Source organism: Podarcis gaigeae (assembly GCF_964106915.1).
Source record: "Podarcis gaigeae genome assembly, chromosome: 8".
Taxonomy (NCBI): domain Eukaryota; kingdom Metazoa; phylum Chordata; class Lepidosauria; order Squamata; family Lacertidae; genus Podarcis; species Podarcis gaigeae.
Window position 1 is genome coordinate 61,657,840 of NC_139684.1, and position 19,976 is coordinate 61,677,815.

General features: G+C 44.4%; 2 protein-coding genes and 1 long non-coding RNA gene across 4 annotated transcripts in view; 1 reads left to right on the top strand and 2 right to left on the bottom strand.

Annotated features, from left to right (window-relative positions):
• Positions 1–10,721, bottom strand: part of LOC310850324 (protein argonaute-1) — a 45,797-nt gene extending 35,076 nt beyond the window's left edge. Inside the window, exon 1 of one of the 2 annotated variants that reach the window (XM_083751705.1) lies at positions 10,519–10,721. In XM_083751705.1, the coding sequence (XP_083607831.1) occupies positions 10,519–10,543 (25 nt within the window). In that variant the 5' untranslated portion in view covers positions 10,544–10,721. The remainder of the gene's footprint in view (positions 1–10,518) is intronic. The other variant, XM_083751706.1, reaches the window with a different exon arrangement.
• An 82-nt stretch (positions 10,722–10,803) lies between these two features.
• LOC310850444 lies at positions 10,804–13,952 on the top strand. Its single transcript, XR_014567319.1, has 3 exons — positions 10,804–10,921; positions 11,225–11,388; positions 12,674–13,952. It is a non-coding gene; the product is annotated as an uncharacterized lncRNA (long non-coding RNA).
• Positions 13,953–15,029: 1,077 nt separating this feature from the next.
• The window catches only part of LOC310850322 (protein argonaute-4), a 32,631-nt gene continuing 27,684 nt past the window's right edge, over positions 15,030–19,976 (bottom strand). Inside the window, exon 18 of the mRNA XM_083751702.1 lies at positions 15,030–19,608. Coding sequence (XP_083607828.1) covers positions 19,500–19,608 — 109 coding nt within the window. The 3' untranslated portion in view covers positions 15,030–19,499. The remainder of the gene's footprint in view (positions 19,609–19,976) is intronic.

Sequence of the window (19,976 nt, forward strand, 5' to 3'; positions counted from 1 at the left end):
TAATCGCTGGTCTAAAATGACTGACAGCACCATGGTTTCAGGCAGGGGAAATTCCCAGAGATGCCACTGAGGATTGAATTTGGAGCCTTCTGGAAGCAAAGGAGGTGCTCTACCACTGAGCTATGACCAAGACAGGGAGCATGTCCATTCTATATACTTGCAATCAGGAGGGCTAGATGCTTGCCTTAAAAATACAGCAGAGATTCTCAAAAAGCTGAATTCAGTGACAATACAAGTCTTTGCACTTTGCCCAGTGCTCCTGCAATATCACAGCTCTGGTTATGCAGCATGCAGGGTGGTGGAGGCAGGGAAGTGGGTGAGAAGGTCTTCAAGCCCAAGATCCGCTCCTAATCTCAGCATGATCACAGGTTCTGAGAAAGTAGCATTTGAACATGACTTTTATGTCTTTTCAAGTTCCTAAGAAACCAAGCTTCCTGAGTTCAGAGCTATGATGGCAAAAATACTCAAGGGTCCTGAAATGAGACAGTCAAGATGCACTGGTTTTCCTAATTTTCAAAAGCTCAAGATTGTTCAGTACCTAACAATTTCCAGTCACATCCAGGGGCAATAGCTTCTGAATAGATACTGCAGAATAAGAAGTGCAAAGCGGCCACCTGTTCATTATCTCCAATATGCAGAAATGTGGTATGCAAATTGCGCTCATTGCAAAGCAATTTAAATGAGTTAGAAATTTCATTTTAACACTACCTTGCAGGAATGCCATAACTGTTGCTTGTTTATGTGTTTGAGCTTTTGTGATTTCATAGCAGAGAATATATTTTTAAAACTTAACATCACACACACCCTAAAATACTGGAGAGTTTTAGTGGTGACACAGTGGTTAAGAGTGCCAGACTAGGACCTGGGAAACCAGGGTTCAAATCCTCACTTGGCCATGAAGCTCACTGGGTGATCTTGGGCCAGCCTCTCAGTCTAGCCCACCTCACAGGGTTGCTGTGAGGATTAAAAACGGAGAGCTAGCTGTACTATCTTAACCACGGGAAGAGTAACAAAAAACAAAACAAACACTATCATGTTTAGAGGTAGAACCCATGCTTTAGTTTTACTAGAGGAAGGATCTGTGACGATGGTCACAGATGATGGAATTTGTAGTCCAACAACATCTGTAGGGCCACCAGGTTTGTACCCCTGTTTTAGCTGAAATTCAAGAAGACTAGCTGAGGCCAACTGAGTTCTGCTCGGAGAAGAACCATTGACATTAATGGACCGAAGTCACTCTTGTTATTTCATTTCAATGCATCTATTCTGAGTGTGACTAATGTTTGATATAACTGTCTAGAAATAAAAAGATGATAAGCAATTCCAGGGACCCCGCTGTGCTCCTTGAAGGAAGGGAAGGAAATTAAGAGACAACAAGGACTTCCATACTCCACTGTGGCTCTTACCTGTAAAAGGTGAGCCAATGATCCACAGAACAGAAGGGTGGCAAGGGGGGAATCAGCAACCACAATGACCTTAACTTTACCAGATGCAAACACAACTTCCATTTGCACCAATTAAAAGCAAAGATGATTGGATTTCTGAGCACATGGCTCCACAGAGCTGTTCACAACAGAACGAAATATACAAAGGTAACAATTCAATATATCCACTTTATTGCAACACTAGCCCTAAAAGACAGTTCAAAATAGACTGAAATACACCAGCAGTGAAAAGAAATGTCAGCAGACCCCCAGAATAGAAACCCCCATTTATATTACACAAAGGCCCTCATGAAAAAGTAGGTCTTCAAGGCCCATGTAAAGACCACATGGGATAGGTCCTGCCCAACTTAGAGCAAGATCTAATTCCACTTGAATGCGGGGCCACCACCATGGCGGCCCTATTACGAATACCATCCAAACAAATTGTCTTTGCAGATGCAGATGAGACATTTGGGCAACCCAGTCATAAGGAGCTTGAGGTCATCGCCATGGCACAGTTGAAGAAACCGCATCTACAAAACGCAAGTAACCAAAGCCAGCACAGGGGAACCCACAGAGACAGTCACCCCTTTATCAAGACCTGTCCCATTCTCCCTGGAAACAAGGGGGTGCCTCTCTGCATACCTCCACTCACCATGGCAAAGTTGCATTAAGCCTCCACTTTGTCATGCAAATGAATGAGCCTAGGCCGGGGGGGGGGGGGGGGCCACAAGGAGGGGAAGAAGCCTATTTTCAGTTGCAGCACAACACATCCAGCAGTATGAAACCAGACTTTGCCACTGAAAGATCCGGCAGCAAACTTCTTTTTTTTCCTGCTCACCAGAGGCAGCATATTCCAAAGAGAACATCCACGTCTGGTTTCCCCCTGAAAACCATCCTTCCCCCCCAAGCATCTTTATTTGGGTGTGCAGAGAGAATTCAAGGCCTCCGAACCTCTGTTTTGAGATAATCCCCATCCTAAACAAAGGATTTGTCTTAACAGCTGTCAGCCAGCTCTAGATCAACAGCTGCTTGATGGGGGCTGCTCTGTTAGGCGGGCATGAAATTAACATGTCTATTTAGATCCTTGCACCCCCAACACAAGGGGGGGAGGGGGATGCACCAAGGATCCTAGACAACACAGGACACATGGAGTAGTTTTGTTTTCACGGAGGCTTTTGGGAGGATAAACTGCCACCTCCACCCAACCCTTTCTCTCCCACATACTCTCCTGCTGTTTCAATAAATTAACTGGGGGCAGGGAGAGAAGTGAGATCCCAAAGGGGAAAGAGGGGGAGGGGGAACCACACACACAGACCCACCGCTTTCCAAACAGCAGAAAAGTTGTGACTGTGGGCAACACATGTCATTAATCACTCCTCTAGGAACCAGCTCTCAATCTGCCGAACCAAACACACACAAAAGGATAGACAGCAAAGTTTCCCATTCACAGGGGGGTTCCCAGCACCAGGGGTAGGGGATGCCCACTGCCAGCCACTGCCAAAGGGGCTGGGGAAAGTTATTCTCAAGTCCTAATACAGTCCAGCATCTGATTTTTAGAACATGGAATCTAATTTCTAAAGAAAAGTCTGAGCAGCCAACACAGGCTGGGTCTAGACACATCAAAGCAGCGTTAAAACACGTTGTAGATTTAAACAGAGAAATCTGGCAGGGAAAAACTGGGGCTCCACAGCGCCATCTGGTGGCACAGTGTTATAGCACATATACAATGCATATAAATCGCTATTTCTTTATCAATCTAGCTGAGTCCACAGTCTTCAAAAAGGAGCAGAAATCAGCAATAAATGCACTGATCAACAAGCATCGTCGGGTGTTGTTATTTTTTTATGTTCCATTTGTACCCATTCGTCACTCACTGAGGGGTAGTGAGACTCGCCTTTCTCCAGAACCAGTAGCGTTAGCTTTTGTGGCTGCTCAGACTTTTCTTTAGAACATAAACTCAAAGTAGTTTGCAAAAAAACCATACACAAAAAAACCACACAAATAATAACAGTCCAAATTACTAATCACGCAGAATATGTTACTCCAGTGGTGAAAGATGGCAGTCAACATTGGAGCCGCCATTTTTTGTGACAGGTGCTATTTTTCTCCATGAAATGCCTCCGCATGACCAATGGTCAGAGCTAACAGGAGTTGGGAGTCAAACAGCAACTGGAGAACCAAAAGTTCCCCACCTTTAAATTACACATTCCTTGAAGCTGTAACAGGCTTTTTGTAAACCTGGGAGAATCAATACTACATGACTACCATTTTTCTTTCTTCCTCATCTGTGGGCATTTATTTTTAAAAAGAATTAACACCTAGATTTAATCTGTATTAAATTACAGTAATCTGCATTAACAGCAAATTTCATTTGTTTAGACAGGCGCAAGATGAAGCTATTCCATATAACTGAGGATATTTTTAAGTAGAAAAAACACAGTTAGGCATGCAACAAATTCAAAACTCAACAGGTTATTTGCTGTAATTGAATCTGTGCCCCAAGCAAAATTCCTAGAAGACAACTCAAGCTATCAGAGCCAGGATGAAGATGGCATTTAAACAAAGAACTTAGAAATCTATGCAGATGAATAAAAGACAAAATATTTTCTCACGTAAGTTCTGCAAAGCCACAAGTTTGCAATCACTGCCTGCTGATGATTCTCTGCTATGCTATGATGAAGTTAATGTAAGCTTGTTATGGATTTGATGCCAAAAATCACACAAATCACAGAGATTTCGCATCACGAAGAGGCCACAGGGCCATACTAAACAAAACAAAGTGTACATTGCTCAGAGTTGGAGCAAGAAGAGACCTCAACATTACATTCTAGTCTACAGTGAAGGAACACATAAAGGAACACATAAAACGAAGCAACCAAAACCTCATTTTGGACCTAGGAAAACCACCATCTCCTTCAACCATATGGCATGGCAAGAGCATCTAAAATCAGCAAAGCAAGAAACAGTAACTACAGGATGCAAAACTTTTCAAGCCACACCTGCAAAGCGGAAAAAAACAGGAGGCTGATCCAAGGGCATTCCCAATTCTTTGGTCACATCCAGGTCATACATTTAAACCTCATGGTTGCCCCGCAAAGAATCCTGGGAACTGTAGTTCACAGAGCTACAATTCCCACCATGCTTAACAGGATTTTATTTCAGAGGCAGGGTGTTATCCAGAAATAATTCTGTGCTTTTTGTGTTTGGTGCCTTTTCTGTCACTGCAGGGCAGCAGCAACAAAAAAGGTGCCAAATTCAAAAAGCAAGAAATTTTACCAGCGCACAGAACAGAAGAATTGGGAGAACATCTCCTGTTCAGTTTGGATCAGCTGAGCTTACCTGACCCACACCTGATATCATATGACACCAGGTGATGGGCAGACAGGCAGGCATGGCTTAGGGAAAACAATGCTGCGGGCAAAATAAGAAGTTCTTATAGCTCAAGGTACAAATATCACACAGCAGCCAATGGTGTGGCTGTGAACCCCAGTTGTTTCGTAAGTCGCAATTCTGTAGGAACTCAGCAAAAGCGGCAGAATTTAACTCTTAAGAATTTTACACTTTTGTTGCTGGACTGAGCCAGATTGGTTATTTTGAAGTGGTAAAAATGATGCAAAATGCTTGGCAAATGATTTGCACTTGAAACTTTTGAGTCAAACATCCCTGATCCAATGTTAGTCCTTCTCAGAGGAGACCTACTGAAAGGAAGGACATGACTCACTTAGTTGGGATGCAATCCTATTTATTTTATCTATCAAATTAAAATCCGCCTTGTGGCGTTATCAACACATCCTCAGTTCACATCTGCAATCAATTTGTCAAGATGAGCCATTAGGGTTCACAGCCGTCAAACTGTGTGCCATGAGGTGTCATATCTAGAAAGGAAGCAGCCTGCCATACCTCTGCATGCAAACAGGAGCGTTCAAGCCACTCTGGACGCAGAGACAAATGCAGAAATGTCTGCTGTTGAATCCCTTAATGAGTGTCTGTTCTCGCTTGGCTTCTTCTAAACACAACAACTCACACAAGACAGGCTTTGTAGAGGCTTATTTCTTGATAAGCTATACTTACATTGACACAGATTGATCAAGCCAATACAAGTCATATGGCTAATTGGGCAACACTCTAAATTGCTATGTTTATCGTGGAATTGCAGAGTTGGAAGGGATCCCAAGGCTCATCCAGTCCAACCCCTGCAATATAGAGATCTTTTGCCCAATGTGGTACTCGAACCCACAACTCTGATATTAAGAGTCTCACGCTATACCAACAGAGATATTCCACTGAATACAGCTGAGTACAACTTAATGCCAAAATTGGCTTTTGGAAAAGTCCAGCTTGTAGTTGGCCACTTTGCTTCTGGTAGCAAATAAGAATTGTAACTGAGGCAACTTAGAGAAGTTGTCTTTGTTTTTCAAGCTGGAAAAGGGCCATCTAAGCACGTATGGGGAGTGTCAGAAATTCAGATATATAAGCTATATTCTGATTGTGCAGATAAAATATCACAGATAGAATTCTACAGGATGTAATGTTAGTGTGTGAAAACAGGCAAGATTCAATGGTCCCCCAGGCATGCACCTCCAGATGGCAAAGACATCAAGCACCATCCAGGCGCCCAAATATATTCACTTGGCCGCAAGTGGCAGATAGCCAGGTGCCAAATTTGCCTAGCACCCGGCAAATTTCGAATACTGGTGCCAGGAACAAATTTTCTTTAAGAATGGACCCTTCCACTTGGTCCAAGGCACCATCTTAATTAATTTCCTTTCTCCAGGTTCAAGCCCTGCCTCCAAAGACATGAATGCCACAAAGACATGACTTACACAAAAATGGTGTAAGTCCTTCTAATGAGGCAGCTGCCCTGTGCAAGACTAACCGTACCCACCCAGAACTCAGTGGGTCTTCCTCCCAGGTAAAGAGGGGTTAGGATCGCAACCTTCATCACACAAAAACTTTATGGGTGAATTTCCACAAGTTAAAACCAGAACTGGAAGCAAGCCAGCCTTCACTCTTGGGCTCTGCCTTTATTTTAAAGAACATCAGGGACACAGGAAGCTGCCTTCTACAGAGTCAGGCCCCTCCAGGAGGTTAGGCAGGAGGGGTCTCTCAAAGGCCTACCTGGAGAGGGTGAGGATTGAACCTGCGACCTTTTGCATGCAAAGCAGATGTTCTGCCACTGAGCTACAGCCCTTCCTGGGACATGAGTACACACCTGCAGCCTGACAAGCAGACAACCAGCTTGATATGCCAGCAAACCCCACTCCTCTCTCACCAACCTAACTGGGAAGCAGTTGGAGGACTTAAGACCTGGGAAAGCCATATGAAGTCTCATCCCTTTTAAATAGTGGTTATGTTCACATGTCATAAGCCAGACCTTCTGGTTTACTGAGCCTAGGCAAGGTGCTGGTGCATCGCTGCCCAGCTGTCCCTACTTCAGCCCTGCCCTAGAGCAAGGAGAATACAGTGGTACCTCCGGTTAAGTACTTAATTCGTTCAGGAGGTCCGTTCTTAACCTGAAACTGTTCTTAACCTGAAGCACCACTTTAGCTAATGGGGCCTCCTGCTGCCACTGCACCGCCAGAGCACAATTTCTGTTCTTATCCTGAAGCAAAGTTCTTAACCTGAAGCACTATTTCTGGGTTAGCAGAGTCTGTAACCTGAAGTGTATGTAACCTGAAGCATATGTAACCTGAGGTACCCCTGTAAATGAAACAGAAACTTAAGACTTTGTGTTATGGCTAAACAAGGGGCTGCGATCTATTGCTCCCTAACAAGCCACAATTGCTGGCCAGTCCAAACCCATGATTTGCTGTTGGTTTGCTGTGGCTTGTTAGGGAAAACCAAAACCACAAACCCTGGGCTTGGTCAGTCTGCAAAGCCAAGGCTGGCTGATTTGTTTCTCTTGCTCCTGCTAGGGGGAAGAACAAGCAGAAGCAATCAGACCATGTGCACGGGCACACAGCTCATGCCCTGTAAACCACAATACGCTAGATAACTCGGTGGCAGAGAACCTGCACTGAACGAGGAAGGGCCAAGGTTAATTCCCCCCAGCATCTCCAGGTAGCGCTGGGAATGCCTCCTCTCAGAGACTTTGGAGAGCTGCTGCCAGACAGTGTAAACTGTAGACAATGCTGAGCCAGTGGGACCAGTGTAAGGCAGCTTCCTGTGTTTCTAAAACCTGGCTCAGAGTCACATGGAACCAGCCACTATGTAGCCATGGGCACACCAGTCTCATCAGCCTGAGAGATCACCACCCGCAACACTTTTTTAATAGCAGTGACCCAGCCTAACAAGGCAATTGAGGAGACAATGAAGCAAGAGATCACAAAGCACTTTGCAAGTGTAGTAAACAATCACCCACCTCCCTGGAAGTTAGGTTTTGCCTCTACAAGGCACTATGGGAAAGGTTTTTTTTTTTATTAAAAAAAACCATATCCGAAAAGATGTCAGGAAACTCAAGCATCAATTCCCATCAACCTAGAAGGGCTTTGTGTGTCAATTTAAAGTAGGTCTGAAAGCAAGCTGTTCTACTTTTGTAAAAGCCAACAAAAGAAAAGGCACACACACACTGATGGGTTTCAATAGCCTTCTGATCACTCTGTACACAAAAAGAGGACAACAGCCTCGCCACCAGGCTGGAATTGCCCTCCAGTTGTTCTGGACTATTACTTGTGCTGATGGGATTTGCTGTCCAAAACACCTGGAGGGCACCTACTTAACAAAGGCTACAAGAGTCTTTCCTCCTCCAGCTACTCAAAGTTTGTGGGCATATCTTCCCCTCAAACCTCTTAGCTATGCCTGGAGGTAAAGGGGGGGCTCACCAAGGACCCAGCTGCTGCCAGCTTCCCTTGTCCTTATCAAGGGATCCTTATCTTTCTGTTTCTGTCCCCTCACCATCCAGCTTTCAGGCATGCTCAGCCACTCGAATCCGACCCCCCAGCTTCCCTGATACAACGAAGCCTCAGAGCCTAGGACTTGCCGATCGAAAGGTCGGCGGTTCGAATCCCTGCGGCGGGGTGCGCTCCCGCTGCTCGGTCCCAGCGCCTGCCAACCTAGCAGTTCGAAAGCACCTCCGGGTGCAAGTAGATAAATAGGGACCGCTTACCAGCGGAAAGGTAAATGGCGTTTCCGTGTGCGGCTCTGGCTCGCCAGAGCAGCGATGTCACGCTGGCCACGTGACCCGGAAGTGTCTCCGGACAGCGCTGGCCCCTGGCCTCTTGAGTGAGATGGGCGCACAACCCCAGAGTCTGGCAAGACTGGCCCGTACGGGCAGGGGTACCTTTACCTTTATCTTACAAAAATGTTTGTGCAAAGATTCAGCATTTTATCTCCTCCTCCTGGACAGGGCATTTGTTTCTCTCTCACACCCACCTTCACACCCCTGTCTATGTAACAAGCAAGGCTTCGCTCACACACCTAAAGTCACTTTTGCTCCTGAATCAGCCAGATTCCTTTAAACCCAGGAGACCCAGAGCAGAGAAAGCCCCTCTTAGTGCTCTCCTATTCAGGGTGATTTGTACTGAAGTGAGCTTCCCTCTCTGAGGATCTGCAGCACCACATTCTGCCCTCTTTCAAAAGCTATTGGACCTTTCAAGAGCCATAAGGCATTTCATACCTGCTAGGCCAACATCTCCCCCCACTCAACTTGGGCTTGGATGCGCTAATGCTGCATATTTCTCCTCTGCCTCCACTTAAGTACTCAACAGGCCTCTCTCACCTTGTTGCACATAATAATACTATTAGTAGTAGTAGTGCTTATATACTACTTTTTGTCACATTACCTCAAAGTGGTTTACATTTTTTAAAAAATCAATTTGAAACAACAGGTCACATCCACATCATACAGTTAAAGCACACAGATTTACGCAAGCAGTCCTGGAAACTGTAATTTACCACTCACAGAGCTACAATTCCCAGCACCTGTAACAAAATACAGCTAATGGGACACTTTTTTTGGTGGCAGGAGCCATGAACTTTAAATGTATGGTGTGGATGTAACCATGCACAGTTAATCCCTGCTCATCAATCTGTTGGAGAGGGAGATGGGCAGCTTTAAAGTCATCCTTGCATGTTCCTATCCAACACACATAGGATACTGGGGGACGTCCCCAACCTTTCATCCCAGTGATGGTGTGTGTGTGTGTGTGTATTTCTTTTCAATCCTCTCCTTACTGCATTACTGCATTTTGTCCCTCTCAATTTGCTGCTGCTTCCCCCCTTTCCCTAGGCAAGAACACCCCCAACGCAAGTGCTTCTTTAGCCCCCAACTTGCCTGGGGATGCCCACTTCCTCCCATCCACCCCACAGCACCCCCTTCTCTTTGCCAACTACTCTTGCAGCCCCAACTGGAACCCATCAGACAACTCCCTCTCCACATGTGGCTCCAGGTGCCCTGGACGCCACGCCGGGAGTCCTTTCTCAAAGTCCCAAGGCTTCTCATTCTCTCCCCTCCCCCACCGATCCATGTCTCCTCCCGCCCCTCATCCGCACAGCCCCCTCCGTGTCCTCATCCTTCCTGCATCCCCCACGTACGCGCACTGCAAGCACACACACGATTTGCCACTCCGCTCCTTGGCAGACCTCTTTGATCTCACACTTGCACCCGTATGGGCCACCCCCCCTCCGGCACACACACAGCAGCTGCAGACCCTCCTTTTGTAATCCCCCCACAGACCACTCCTCTGCCTCGGCAGGCCTCTTGCTCCTGAGCTCCCCTTCCCTCAACAGCTCCCCTCAAGCCCCCTGCAGCCCCCAACACAGCTCATCCTTCCAAAAAAAAACAAAAAACAAAAAAAACCTCCCCGCTGTTCCTCAGCAGTCCTCCCACCGTTCTCAGACCCTTCCCCTCAATTGCACTTCTCCCCATAAGCCCCCAAACATACTGCGGCCCACCAAAGAGCTGAACCCAAACATGCAGCAGACTCGCGCTGCCCCCATGTCCCTTTGCACACCACCCTTGCCTCTCAGCCCCCCTCCTCTCAGTTGCACTTGCTCTCCTGAGCCCCTGGACCTATTGCATCTTCCTCCTTCCAAGATTCCCCCCTGCATTCCTTCTAAGCCGTCCCCCCCCCCCCCACAGCGTCCTCCATACCTGCTCCCGAGGGTCCTGCTTCCATCCCATCCACGCGGGCGTCGCCCCGAGCCTAGCGGGGGGAAGAGAGAAAGTCGAGGCGGCGGACGCGGTGCGTGGGGGGGGGGGCGCTGAGTGATGCCCGCGAGCGCGCGCCGGGACCAGGGCGCCGCTCGCGCTGCTGCAGCCGCAGCCTCTGCTCTGTACGAGGCAGGCGCCTGGGATTCGCAGACCGCGCATGCGCAACCGCCCGGCCAACCAGCAGCGCCGGCGACGCGTCACAGGAGGTCTTCAGCTCTTCCCCCCTCCCTGCTCTTCGCCCGAGATAACTGTCCCTAGGCAGTCCTCACTTCAGGCTCTTTTGAGGAATCCTCCATGTGCGGGGCCATGAGTGGTGATTGCATTGGGGACTCATGGGAAACCGGTAAACGGAGGCGACAAAAGGGAGCCTACCGAGTTACACTCCCGTGCAATCTTTCCGTCTCCTTCCCCCCCCCCCCAATGCTAAAAATTCAATAGGAAAGATATTTGTCCTGCTTATCACTCCATCTCTCTCTGTTCAATTCCATGAATGCTGTTGTGGGATCTGACAGCGCAGGAGAGAAAAGGAATTTCATCCGTGTCGAGCTGTTTTTGCCCGCTTAGTGGGGAGGTGATTGTTAAAAAAAACATTTACTAAAAGCCTAAGAAGAAGCGCTAACCCTGTGTTTTTGCCCCCCACCACTAGCTGCAATTGGAAACCGGAAATCTCTGTGCTGAGCCGTTAAGAGTGTAACAGTGCAGCCCTTCGCTCTTCCCCTTTGCCTCGACTCCTGTTGCCAACAAAGGAAAAGGGGAAAGGTATCCTGTGGGTGCCCCCTGGCGGCGACCTAAGGGAGCCGCAAGAACAGAGTAAGGCGCGGGGCCGTATAGGGCATATGCAGCATGGGGGCCATTTTGAAACCAGAACGAGTCTGGGGGAATAACCATCCGAGGCCCAAGATGGAGGATAGTATTTTTTAATGCTTCCCATACATTTTTTTAAAAAAATATGCACTGCAAGTAGAAAACTAGCATAGCAGGGAGAGGGGTAGGCCAATACCCCTGTGCTGTGCTAATCTTCTACTTGCAGGGAGTTGTTGCTGGTTCATCTTTTGTTGTTTGTCTGCTTCTCAGACATGGGAGAGTATTCATCAATGGTACTCCTCACTTTCAGGCTCATCATAAAAAAAGCCTTGTAACAAAGTATGGCATAAGGCATGGATGGGGAACATGTGACCCTTCAGTTGTTGGACTACAACTCCTATCAGCCCCAGCCAGCATGATAGTGGTTATGGCATTATAGTCCAACAAGACATATGAAAGTGGTATATTTTCTCATCCTTAATGGAGGCAGTGGAAGACAGGAGTGCCTGGCGTGCTCTGGTCCATGGGGTCACGAAGAGTTGGACATGACTAAACGACTAAACAACAAATGCAAAATATTGAATTAGGCCTGGAGAGACTGAGACTCAGGTTTAAGTTCCTAGCTGGCAATGAAGCTCACTGAATGGCATACTCTTCAACATTTTTCTGATGAAAATAGGGACATCCTACTCCAGAATAATATTATTTATACCCTGCCCATCTATGGGTTGCCACTTTTGCATTTTGTCTGAAAGTGCACCGAGATCACATTGACATAGAGCAGAATAATGCTCTGCACTGCAAAAAAAGGCAGAATCTTGAAGATGTGCCTGCTCAAACAAGATTTAAACATAAGTCTGGCGACCCGGAGTCATACTGAATAATTTTGGGGCAGGGGGGGCACTTAGTAAAATGAGATGGGAAAGTCCTTGGTGCACTGCAAAGCTTGGATGAATTGTGGGGAATGGGAGGTGGGGAGAAACAATCCCAACTGCTACAAAACAGAATGATGCACAAGCACAATATTTTAAATGGGAAATAAAACTTTATTACATAGGAGATAAAATATTTAATGTCCATTTATTGCTGTAAAAAAAAAAAAGCCCCATTATGCTACTACTTCAAATCTTTCTCAACTCACATTCTCTGCTGTGTCTTTGGCACACACCACTGGTCCTACCTCCACAACCAAACAAAGTTTCTGTGTAACTGCAATAATTGCAGTGTTTTTCTCCATTTATCCCTGTCTTCATTTCCTCTCTTTAATTTTGCATTTTCAATTATATTCCAGATTGTAGTTGTCTCGGATTATGGAATTGTCATCCCATGTTTAGTAAACCATGGGGAAAGGATGCCATAAGTAAATTTGTGCTGCTTTCCTCATTGACATTTTCTTGGAAGCTTCCAGCAGCCTCGCTCCCCAACTATTAAAAAGATAAAATGAAGTCTACAGCACTGAGAGAACAACAAGCAAAGCAAGTATGCAGATTAAGTATATTCTCAACTGTTTTGTTGAGAACAGTGGTTACCTGAAAGGAAGATGCAAACCTGAAGATTCAAGCCTGAGCAAACAAGGGAGAGCCACCAACACTAAATCTAGTTGTAAGACTAAAGTGGTATGCTTGTTTCATTAGAGAAATGTTATGTTGTGCAAGAGAAAACACACGGTGGTTACCGATAGCTTTGTGCAACTATTCTTTGGGCTCCTCTTTGTGCAACATTAAAACTCACCCACCTGCTAGCGCAGGAGTCCGTGCACTAGTGACAGAGAACATTGAATATTGTACAGCCCTTTGTAATACATGTGCATGCCACAATACTCATTCCAGCCCCAATGAACCGACATGTCTCTTGTTCCAGGTGGGCCATCCAAAACCACTAGTTGTTTTAACTTGACCTACATCAAAACTAGAGTACACAAGAGACCTAGGACTCAGCTACCTTAGTCAAAAAACGACATTTTGAATGCGTTATAAACATACAAAACCAGATGGCACCGGAGAGCAAAATAAATTTCTATGCGATTTTTACATAGGTTTTTTTTCTTGTTATAACGATTTTAATTTCTGACTTATTTATAGCATTTTTTCCTAAGTGTAGATCCACCCCTAGCTAGCATTGCAGCATTAAAAAGCTCCCAGAATTTGGTCTGTACAATGCAAAGTTTTATGCTGAAGCAGGCCAGAGGTGGTGAACCTGTGGCCCTCCAGAGGTTGCTGGACTCAAAGTCCCATAATCCTTGACCATTGTTCATGCTAGCTGGGGCAGAGGGGGGGCTGGAGTGCAACAAAACCTGGGGGGAGGGCACAGGTCCCCTGCCCCTGGTGTAGCCATTCACATAACTTGTGATTAAACCACTAGAGGAAGGGTAGAGGGGAGAAACTTCATCCCTAGGTCCCCAATCAAACACTTGGGATGCAGCCTGGCAGAGTACCACTTGCAAAGAATGTGGCCCAGCCGTGTCTGCCCACCACCTCCCTCAGCTGTAGAGTGGTGGAACCTGCAGGTGCCCGAGCCACCATCTCACTCCCAGGAGATGCATGGGTTGGGCGCATTAAGTGCCACCCCCCTGTGGTGTGGTGCCCAGTGCCCCCTGACTCCCCCAGCTATGCCTCTGAGATCCAGTTACTCTACTGTCCTGTCCCTTTCTCAAATAGCTGTGCACTAAATGGCTTCTGTTCTTTTCTCACAGCTCCTGCAGAATGCATGTCTAATGCTGAATACCCCTACAAATAAAGATTCATCTAGTCTAGCATCCTGTTTGCCACCACAGGGAACAGCCAGGTCCTTGTAGGAAACCAAGAGGCAATTTTAGTCACTGGCATCTTGCCTCTGGGTTAGGAGCCACTGAGAGATCTATCTTTTCCCATGAATATGCCTCATCCCTTTGACATCTGTTCTAGTGAGCAGGATATCTTGTGGCAGTGAATTCCTTTTTAAATCAGCTATGGGGTATTGTCAGTTATAACTTTTACAACAGACAAAAGGAAGTAACAAACTTATTTCTCACCTAGTGCACTTTTGTTTTGTTTTTTCTAAACTACGAAAACTCCACATGATAATTTTTGTTGGGAAGCTATGCCAACGTTTAGCCATTTTGGTTGCTTTTCTGAGCCTAGTTCAGCTCTATAGTTTTTGACACAAGTCACCCAAACTGTTACACAGCCATGGTTCAAACTTTCATGGTATGAAAGTTTCCTAAACTTGGACATGGAATTTACCTTGCCTGCTGCCATGCAGTTACCATTTTAACTGTTTTAACCACTACATCTCAAATGATCTATTTCCTGGTTAGTAACTGCCAATTCAGACCTTTTGTGTATATACAATGAGTACTTTTGGCTACAAAATGAATCACTTTACATTTAACTGAAGCTTATAGCAACTCTTCCAATTACTTATGCCTCTGCTCTTACTTACCATATGGCTCTATGCTTAGATATTACAAATTATGTTATGTTCTCAAGTATCTGGTTTACAAATCAAGCATGTCACTGTTTAATATACAATATTTCCTCTGTTATGTAATATACTGTGTTTAAAATTTAAATAATTGAAAGACATTTCTCTTAGGAGCACAACAACTATCCTACAGGCTATTCATGATCATTATCAATTATTATTATACACCAAGAAAGAAAAGAACATTTGGCACCCAAATGCCTTTATTTATTTTTTTGGACACATGAACACAAAATCCCTGCAGGCTAAAAAAAAAAAAGAGAAAAAAATACATTGCAGTTATACACAGCCAGCATATTATCGCAATAGGAAGGCTATTAGCCTACCTTCCCCACCAACAGGGGTTGTGTTTGTTTTTTTAAAAGAAAAAAAGTACCTCGTATTGCTATAGACATACATCCAGTCCAATTTTAATAAAATACAATTTAAAACATTACAAGTCTAACAATATAGAAACAAAACAAAAAAATACATCAGAAGTCAAAAATGAACAAATGCAAACAAGTTTTACATACATGTTTCAGGCTCTAGACAGAAATATCACCAAAATGTGTCAATAGCAAGGTATAAAGAAACTCTTAAGTGATATTCACATATGATCTTTCCTCAAATTGCACAAGGGAAAAAACCTTGCAGTTCAAACAGTATTGATACAATGCCCTCCAAGCTCTACTTTCCTAAAATGAAAGCAGAGCGACTGCCTTGCTATTGAGCAAGAAGGGGGTAAAAAGATCTACAACACATCCACAAGGGTAGTTTTTATGGGAGTGGGGGGTGGGGTTAGAGGTTTGCTAACCTGTCAGAATGGCCTTGTCCCCAACAGGTGGATAAAGGCTTTTGATATAAGGGTCATGTGGGGCAGAATGGGGGGAGGGTGGGGGGGAGGGGGAGGGGGCACTTCTAAATCATACTGATACATACTGCATGGAACATCTCTTTTGCATCCCTTGATTATGCCTCTTTGGGTGTCATCTTTAAACAGCCCTCAAGCAAAGAGCAAGCAACCCCAGCCTGCACCTCAAATCCGCTACAGAACAAAAGCTTTTCAGAGCCTCTTTTCGAATTTAAGTGCTCACAACAAGCAGAACAGGATAGGGGGAAAGCAAAAAGAGCATGGTGTTTTGGTTGGCTCTATAAACACCTTTTGCTCCTACAAAATTTCCCCTTCCCCCCACCCCAGTCCAAATTTGCTACATTTGAGAATCTTTCACAACATATAGCTAAACAATAGCCAACAGGCTTTAAACAAAAGGATAAAGCATAAAAAAACCCAAACACCATAAGAACCTACAGCTACAGAATGCACGTCTTCCCATTGATTGACACATGCATAACAATTCAGTTCATCCCGTTTTCAGGGTGGGGGTGAGGTTAGTTCAGATGAGCAGAGTCAAGAGATTCTGCCATACAACAGCGTTGCTGCATCTGGATCTTGCAGTCATTAGTTCTGAAGACCTTTTTTGCTACTGTTGCCACCCGTAGAGCCCCTTGGATGAATCCTCAGCTTTTAAGCACTCCCACCCCAAAAGACATCATCACACTCTTCAGCAACAGAGAGTTAACTGAACATTTTTTTGCACAGAAAAAAATTCCAACAGGGGCAAAAATTAAAGGAAAATTCATGAAAAATTCCAAGAAAGTGCAAAAGTTGGCAAAAAAAAAAGCTCAGACATTTTTGGATGATAATTTTTTGTGACATTAATGCATTAAAAAGAATCCCGCTTATATATATATATAATTTTTAAATACAGAAGACTTCAAAAGATAGCTGCAGTCTGTAATACATAAGAAAGATATAATGATTAGAACAGGGTTTTGTTTTCCTACGATAGAAGACAAAAAAGACCATTTCATCTAGTCCTGCCTATTTTATGATAAACGAGCGAGTCAGAAAAACCCTTTCCAGGGCAAGTTCAGATTCCTGCCTAAGCAGTTCTGGACAAACTGCAAGTTATGTTAAGCACCCATTTAGTAATAAAAAAGCACGCTTTCAACTGGTCACTTTCTTTCTTTAGCAAATGCAGCCAAAGAAGGGGTGGGTGTGTCAGAAGGGTGGGATCCAGATTTGCCTTTGGTGACAATGGCATGAGGAAGTAGGGAACTTTTGGCCCACAGGCCCAATTATGCTTTCCAGGCTGGTTTGGGCAAACCATGCCTACCTTTTCCTGACCTGGTGTCATATATAAAATGTGTTACTGATTCTTCATCAGCAGCTAGAAATCAGTGCTTATTAAATATGGTGCCTTTTTCTATCACTCTGCACAGTAACCCCACCACGCCAATCCTAATCCAGAAACTCAAACTGTTGTTTATAAGGAAAAAGAGTTGGTTTTTGTTTTTGCTTTTTAAGTATACTTAACATGTTGCTTGACTCTGACAGGCAAATTAGAGAATCTCTCTGCTCCACATGCACTAGGTGTGCTTGGCGCTAGGAAAAGCTACCTGCCTGATGATGTTACAATATACGTTTTTCTTCTTGACATACTCCCTCCCTCTATCCGAATTCACGTCCTTACCTAGTGCAAAAAAACCAAAACCATGCTACACACTAACACAGGTGCTTACTCGCTTCAAGGTGCCTTAGTTCTCCATTTGTTGGCCAGCAGGAGTTCGATTCTTGCATTTTCTCCCTGAACAGGTATTTTTTAAAAAAGAAAAGAAAAGCAGCAGACCAACTGAAGCAGCACTCTTCCTCCCCACATGTCCTGATATTTATTACACAAGTGAGGTATTCTTAAGGGGAAAAGAAAACGAAAGACTTAAATACATTTAAATAAATCTAGTATCTAAGCCTGGCCACACTATGTGTCAGAGCAGAGTTTGCTTCGCTCCTGTTTGATTGGGGGGAAATAAATTTTTATAAGCTAGAACCCACAAAAGGGGGGGGGGAGAGGGGGAAGGAGAAAGAGAGATTTCTAAGAGGAGCTTACAAAAACTGCTTTCAGAAGACTAATGTCAAGTGTATTTTGATACAGCTGACTGACAGTATTTAGAAATGTAAACTTTCCAAGTATCTACAAGCTCTATTTCAAAAGACTGAAGGAAAAATCTAAACCACATAGCATATTGCTGACCTTGAGGTCTGGATCCAAACGTTCACAAGGTCACATGACTCTGCAACACCACCTGCTCACATCAGAGACTAGAGTGCAATTATTGGCAAAATCCCAATCTTTCACAGTGGCATCATCTCAGTTAAAAACTAGGAAATTAAAGCATATTGCGCTAACACTCACAAGCTAGTCTCAAGGCAGCACTACTATGGTCTGCAGATGCCCCACCCCACCCCCGCTTTTTGCATTACACATTTTAGTGGAAGAGAACCAAGCAAATAAGAGTTCTAGTTTATAGAAATGGGTCAAGGTCAACATTGAAATGTACACTTCACACATGCTAGCGAATGTTGCTGTACATGCGGGCAACCTAAACTCTCAGAGAAACAAAAGTTTTAAAATGCTGGTAAAAGTCTTTGATTGCTACTGTCACACTATACACAACTGTACATATTGGCAAAGCCTTTCCTATATATGGAACACCCACTTTCCAAGCTTATAAAAAGGGGCTAGACAGACCAATGGTGAATATAAAACAGTTAAAAATAATCATTTGTAAAAAGCATGAAGGGAGCCTTTTCTGATCCATTTAAGAACAAATTTCCTCTTCAGCAAAGTCAAGTCAATCTACACAAGAATGTTGGCTGTAACTCATGTAAAGTATTCAGCTAGAAAAGTTACTGCCAGGGTATTAAAAAAAAATTATTGCCAAAGTTAAAACCTTCTATGAAAAAGAGTATTAAAAATGACCTCAATTCATCAAACACAGCAGCATAAAATGGGCACTTTCATAATGTCTGAAAAATACCTAAAACTAATCTTTTAGAACTTAGTCACATACTTTTTAGAGGGGGAAGCAGTTCAGCATTCTGAACCAGACAGTGGCAGTTGTGTGTAACCATTATGATTTTACTAGACCTGCCAGAGGGCATTGCTATCCGCTTATGTTACACATTCACAGAACAAGAACCACCAAGTTGAATTCGCAGTTATAGTGCAATTGTTCTGCAGCCCACGACTGCAGAGAGATTTACAAAAAGACTAGTAAAACTTAACAACAAAGCGAAAAAAACAAACAAACAGCAATACCTCAGAAAAGTAATAGTTGTTGAAAGGTGTTTACAGTAAAAGTTCCATTTATAAAGTCTATATGGCCCCACACAGAAGAACAGTGGAATAAGATGTTTTGCCATATCTGGAGACTCACTAAGCAGTATGAAGAAGCCCAGGAGGAATTCAGCTTCTTGATAAGCTTAATGGGGGGAACAAGGAGGTAACTTAAAATTGATTAGCAAAATATTTCAATAAAAACCTTTCGTGCCAAGTCCTTTAAAAATTTCTTTTTACGAGGATCAGCCTTTTGCGCTTTGAGGTAAAAATTCAGTCCAATGCAAAGACTGTCTATGAAATTCCTATTTACTGAAAATCACAAAATAAAAATGGCTCAATTGCGCCTGCATCGGATGTTGCTGCGTCAATTCAGTGCAACTGTCCCAAGCTGCTGGTGGTGGACAGCCTGAAATAAAAATGAGCCCTAACCACCAGTGGTTGGTGACCCGCCCAACTGGGCTACTGCTTCTGCCTCAGACTCTCAGATTCGTATCAGGCAAAATACATTGTGTGCTGGGTGTCATGATGGATCTGCACTGCCTTGGCTAGCGCCTGAGGATCACGGCCGTTGCTCTGTCCTGAAACGTGGCTGCCTTCAGCACTGCGGGGCGGGGAGGGAAACAAAAAAGAGATTTAGTAAGGCAACATTGTCTCAATTAGTCAACCTTTTCTTTATTTTTTTTTAATATATTTATAAATCACAACATCCCCCAAACTGAAGAGCAGTATACAGGAGGATAAAAAGCAAAAAGTGCCAGCAACACCAAAAAACAAACAAACATAAAATACAGTTCAAACTTCACAGTGACAAGTAGAAGACAATAAATGTATGCAAACAGCTGCTCTATGAAGGCTCAGAGTACAAGAAAAGGCCACCAAAACCAGAATGCCGTTGGTGCACCATTTGTTAAAAGGAACAGGGTATCCTACCTAGTAAATGCTGCTGCACTAGAGGCCCTACTCTCAGTG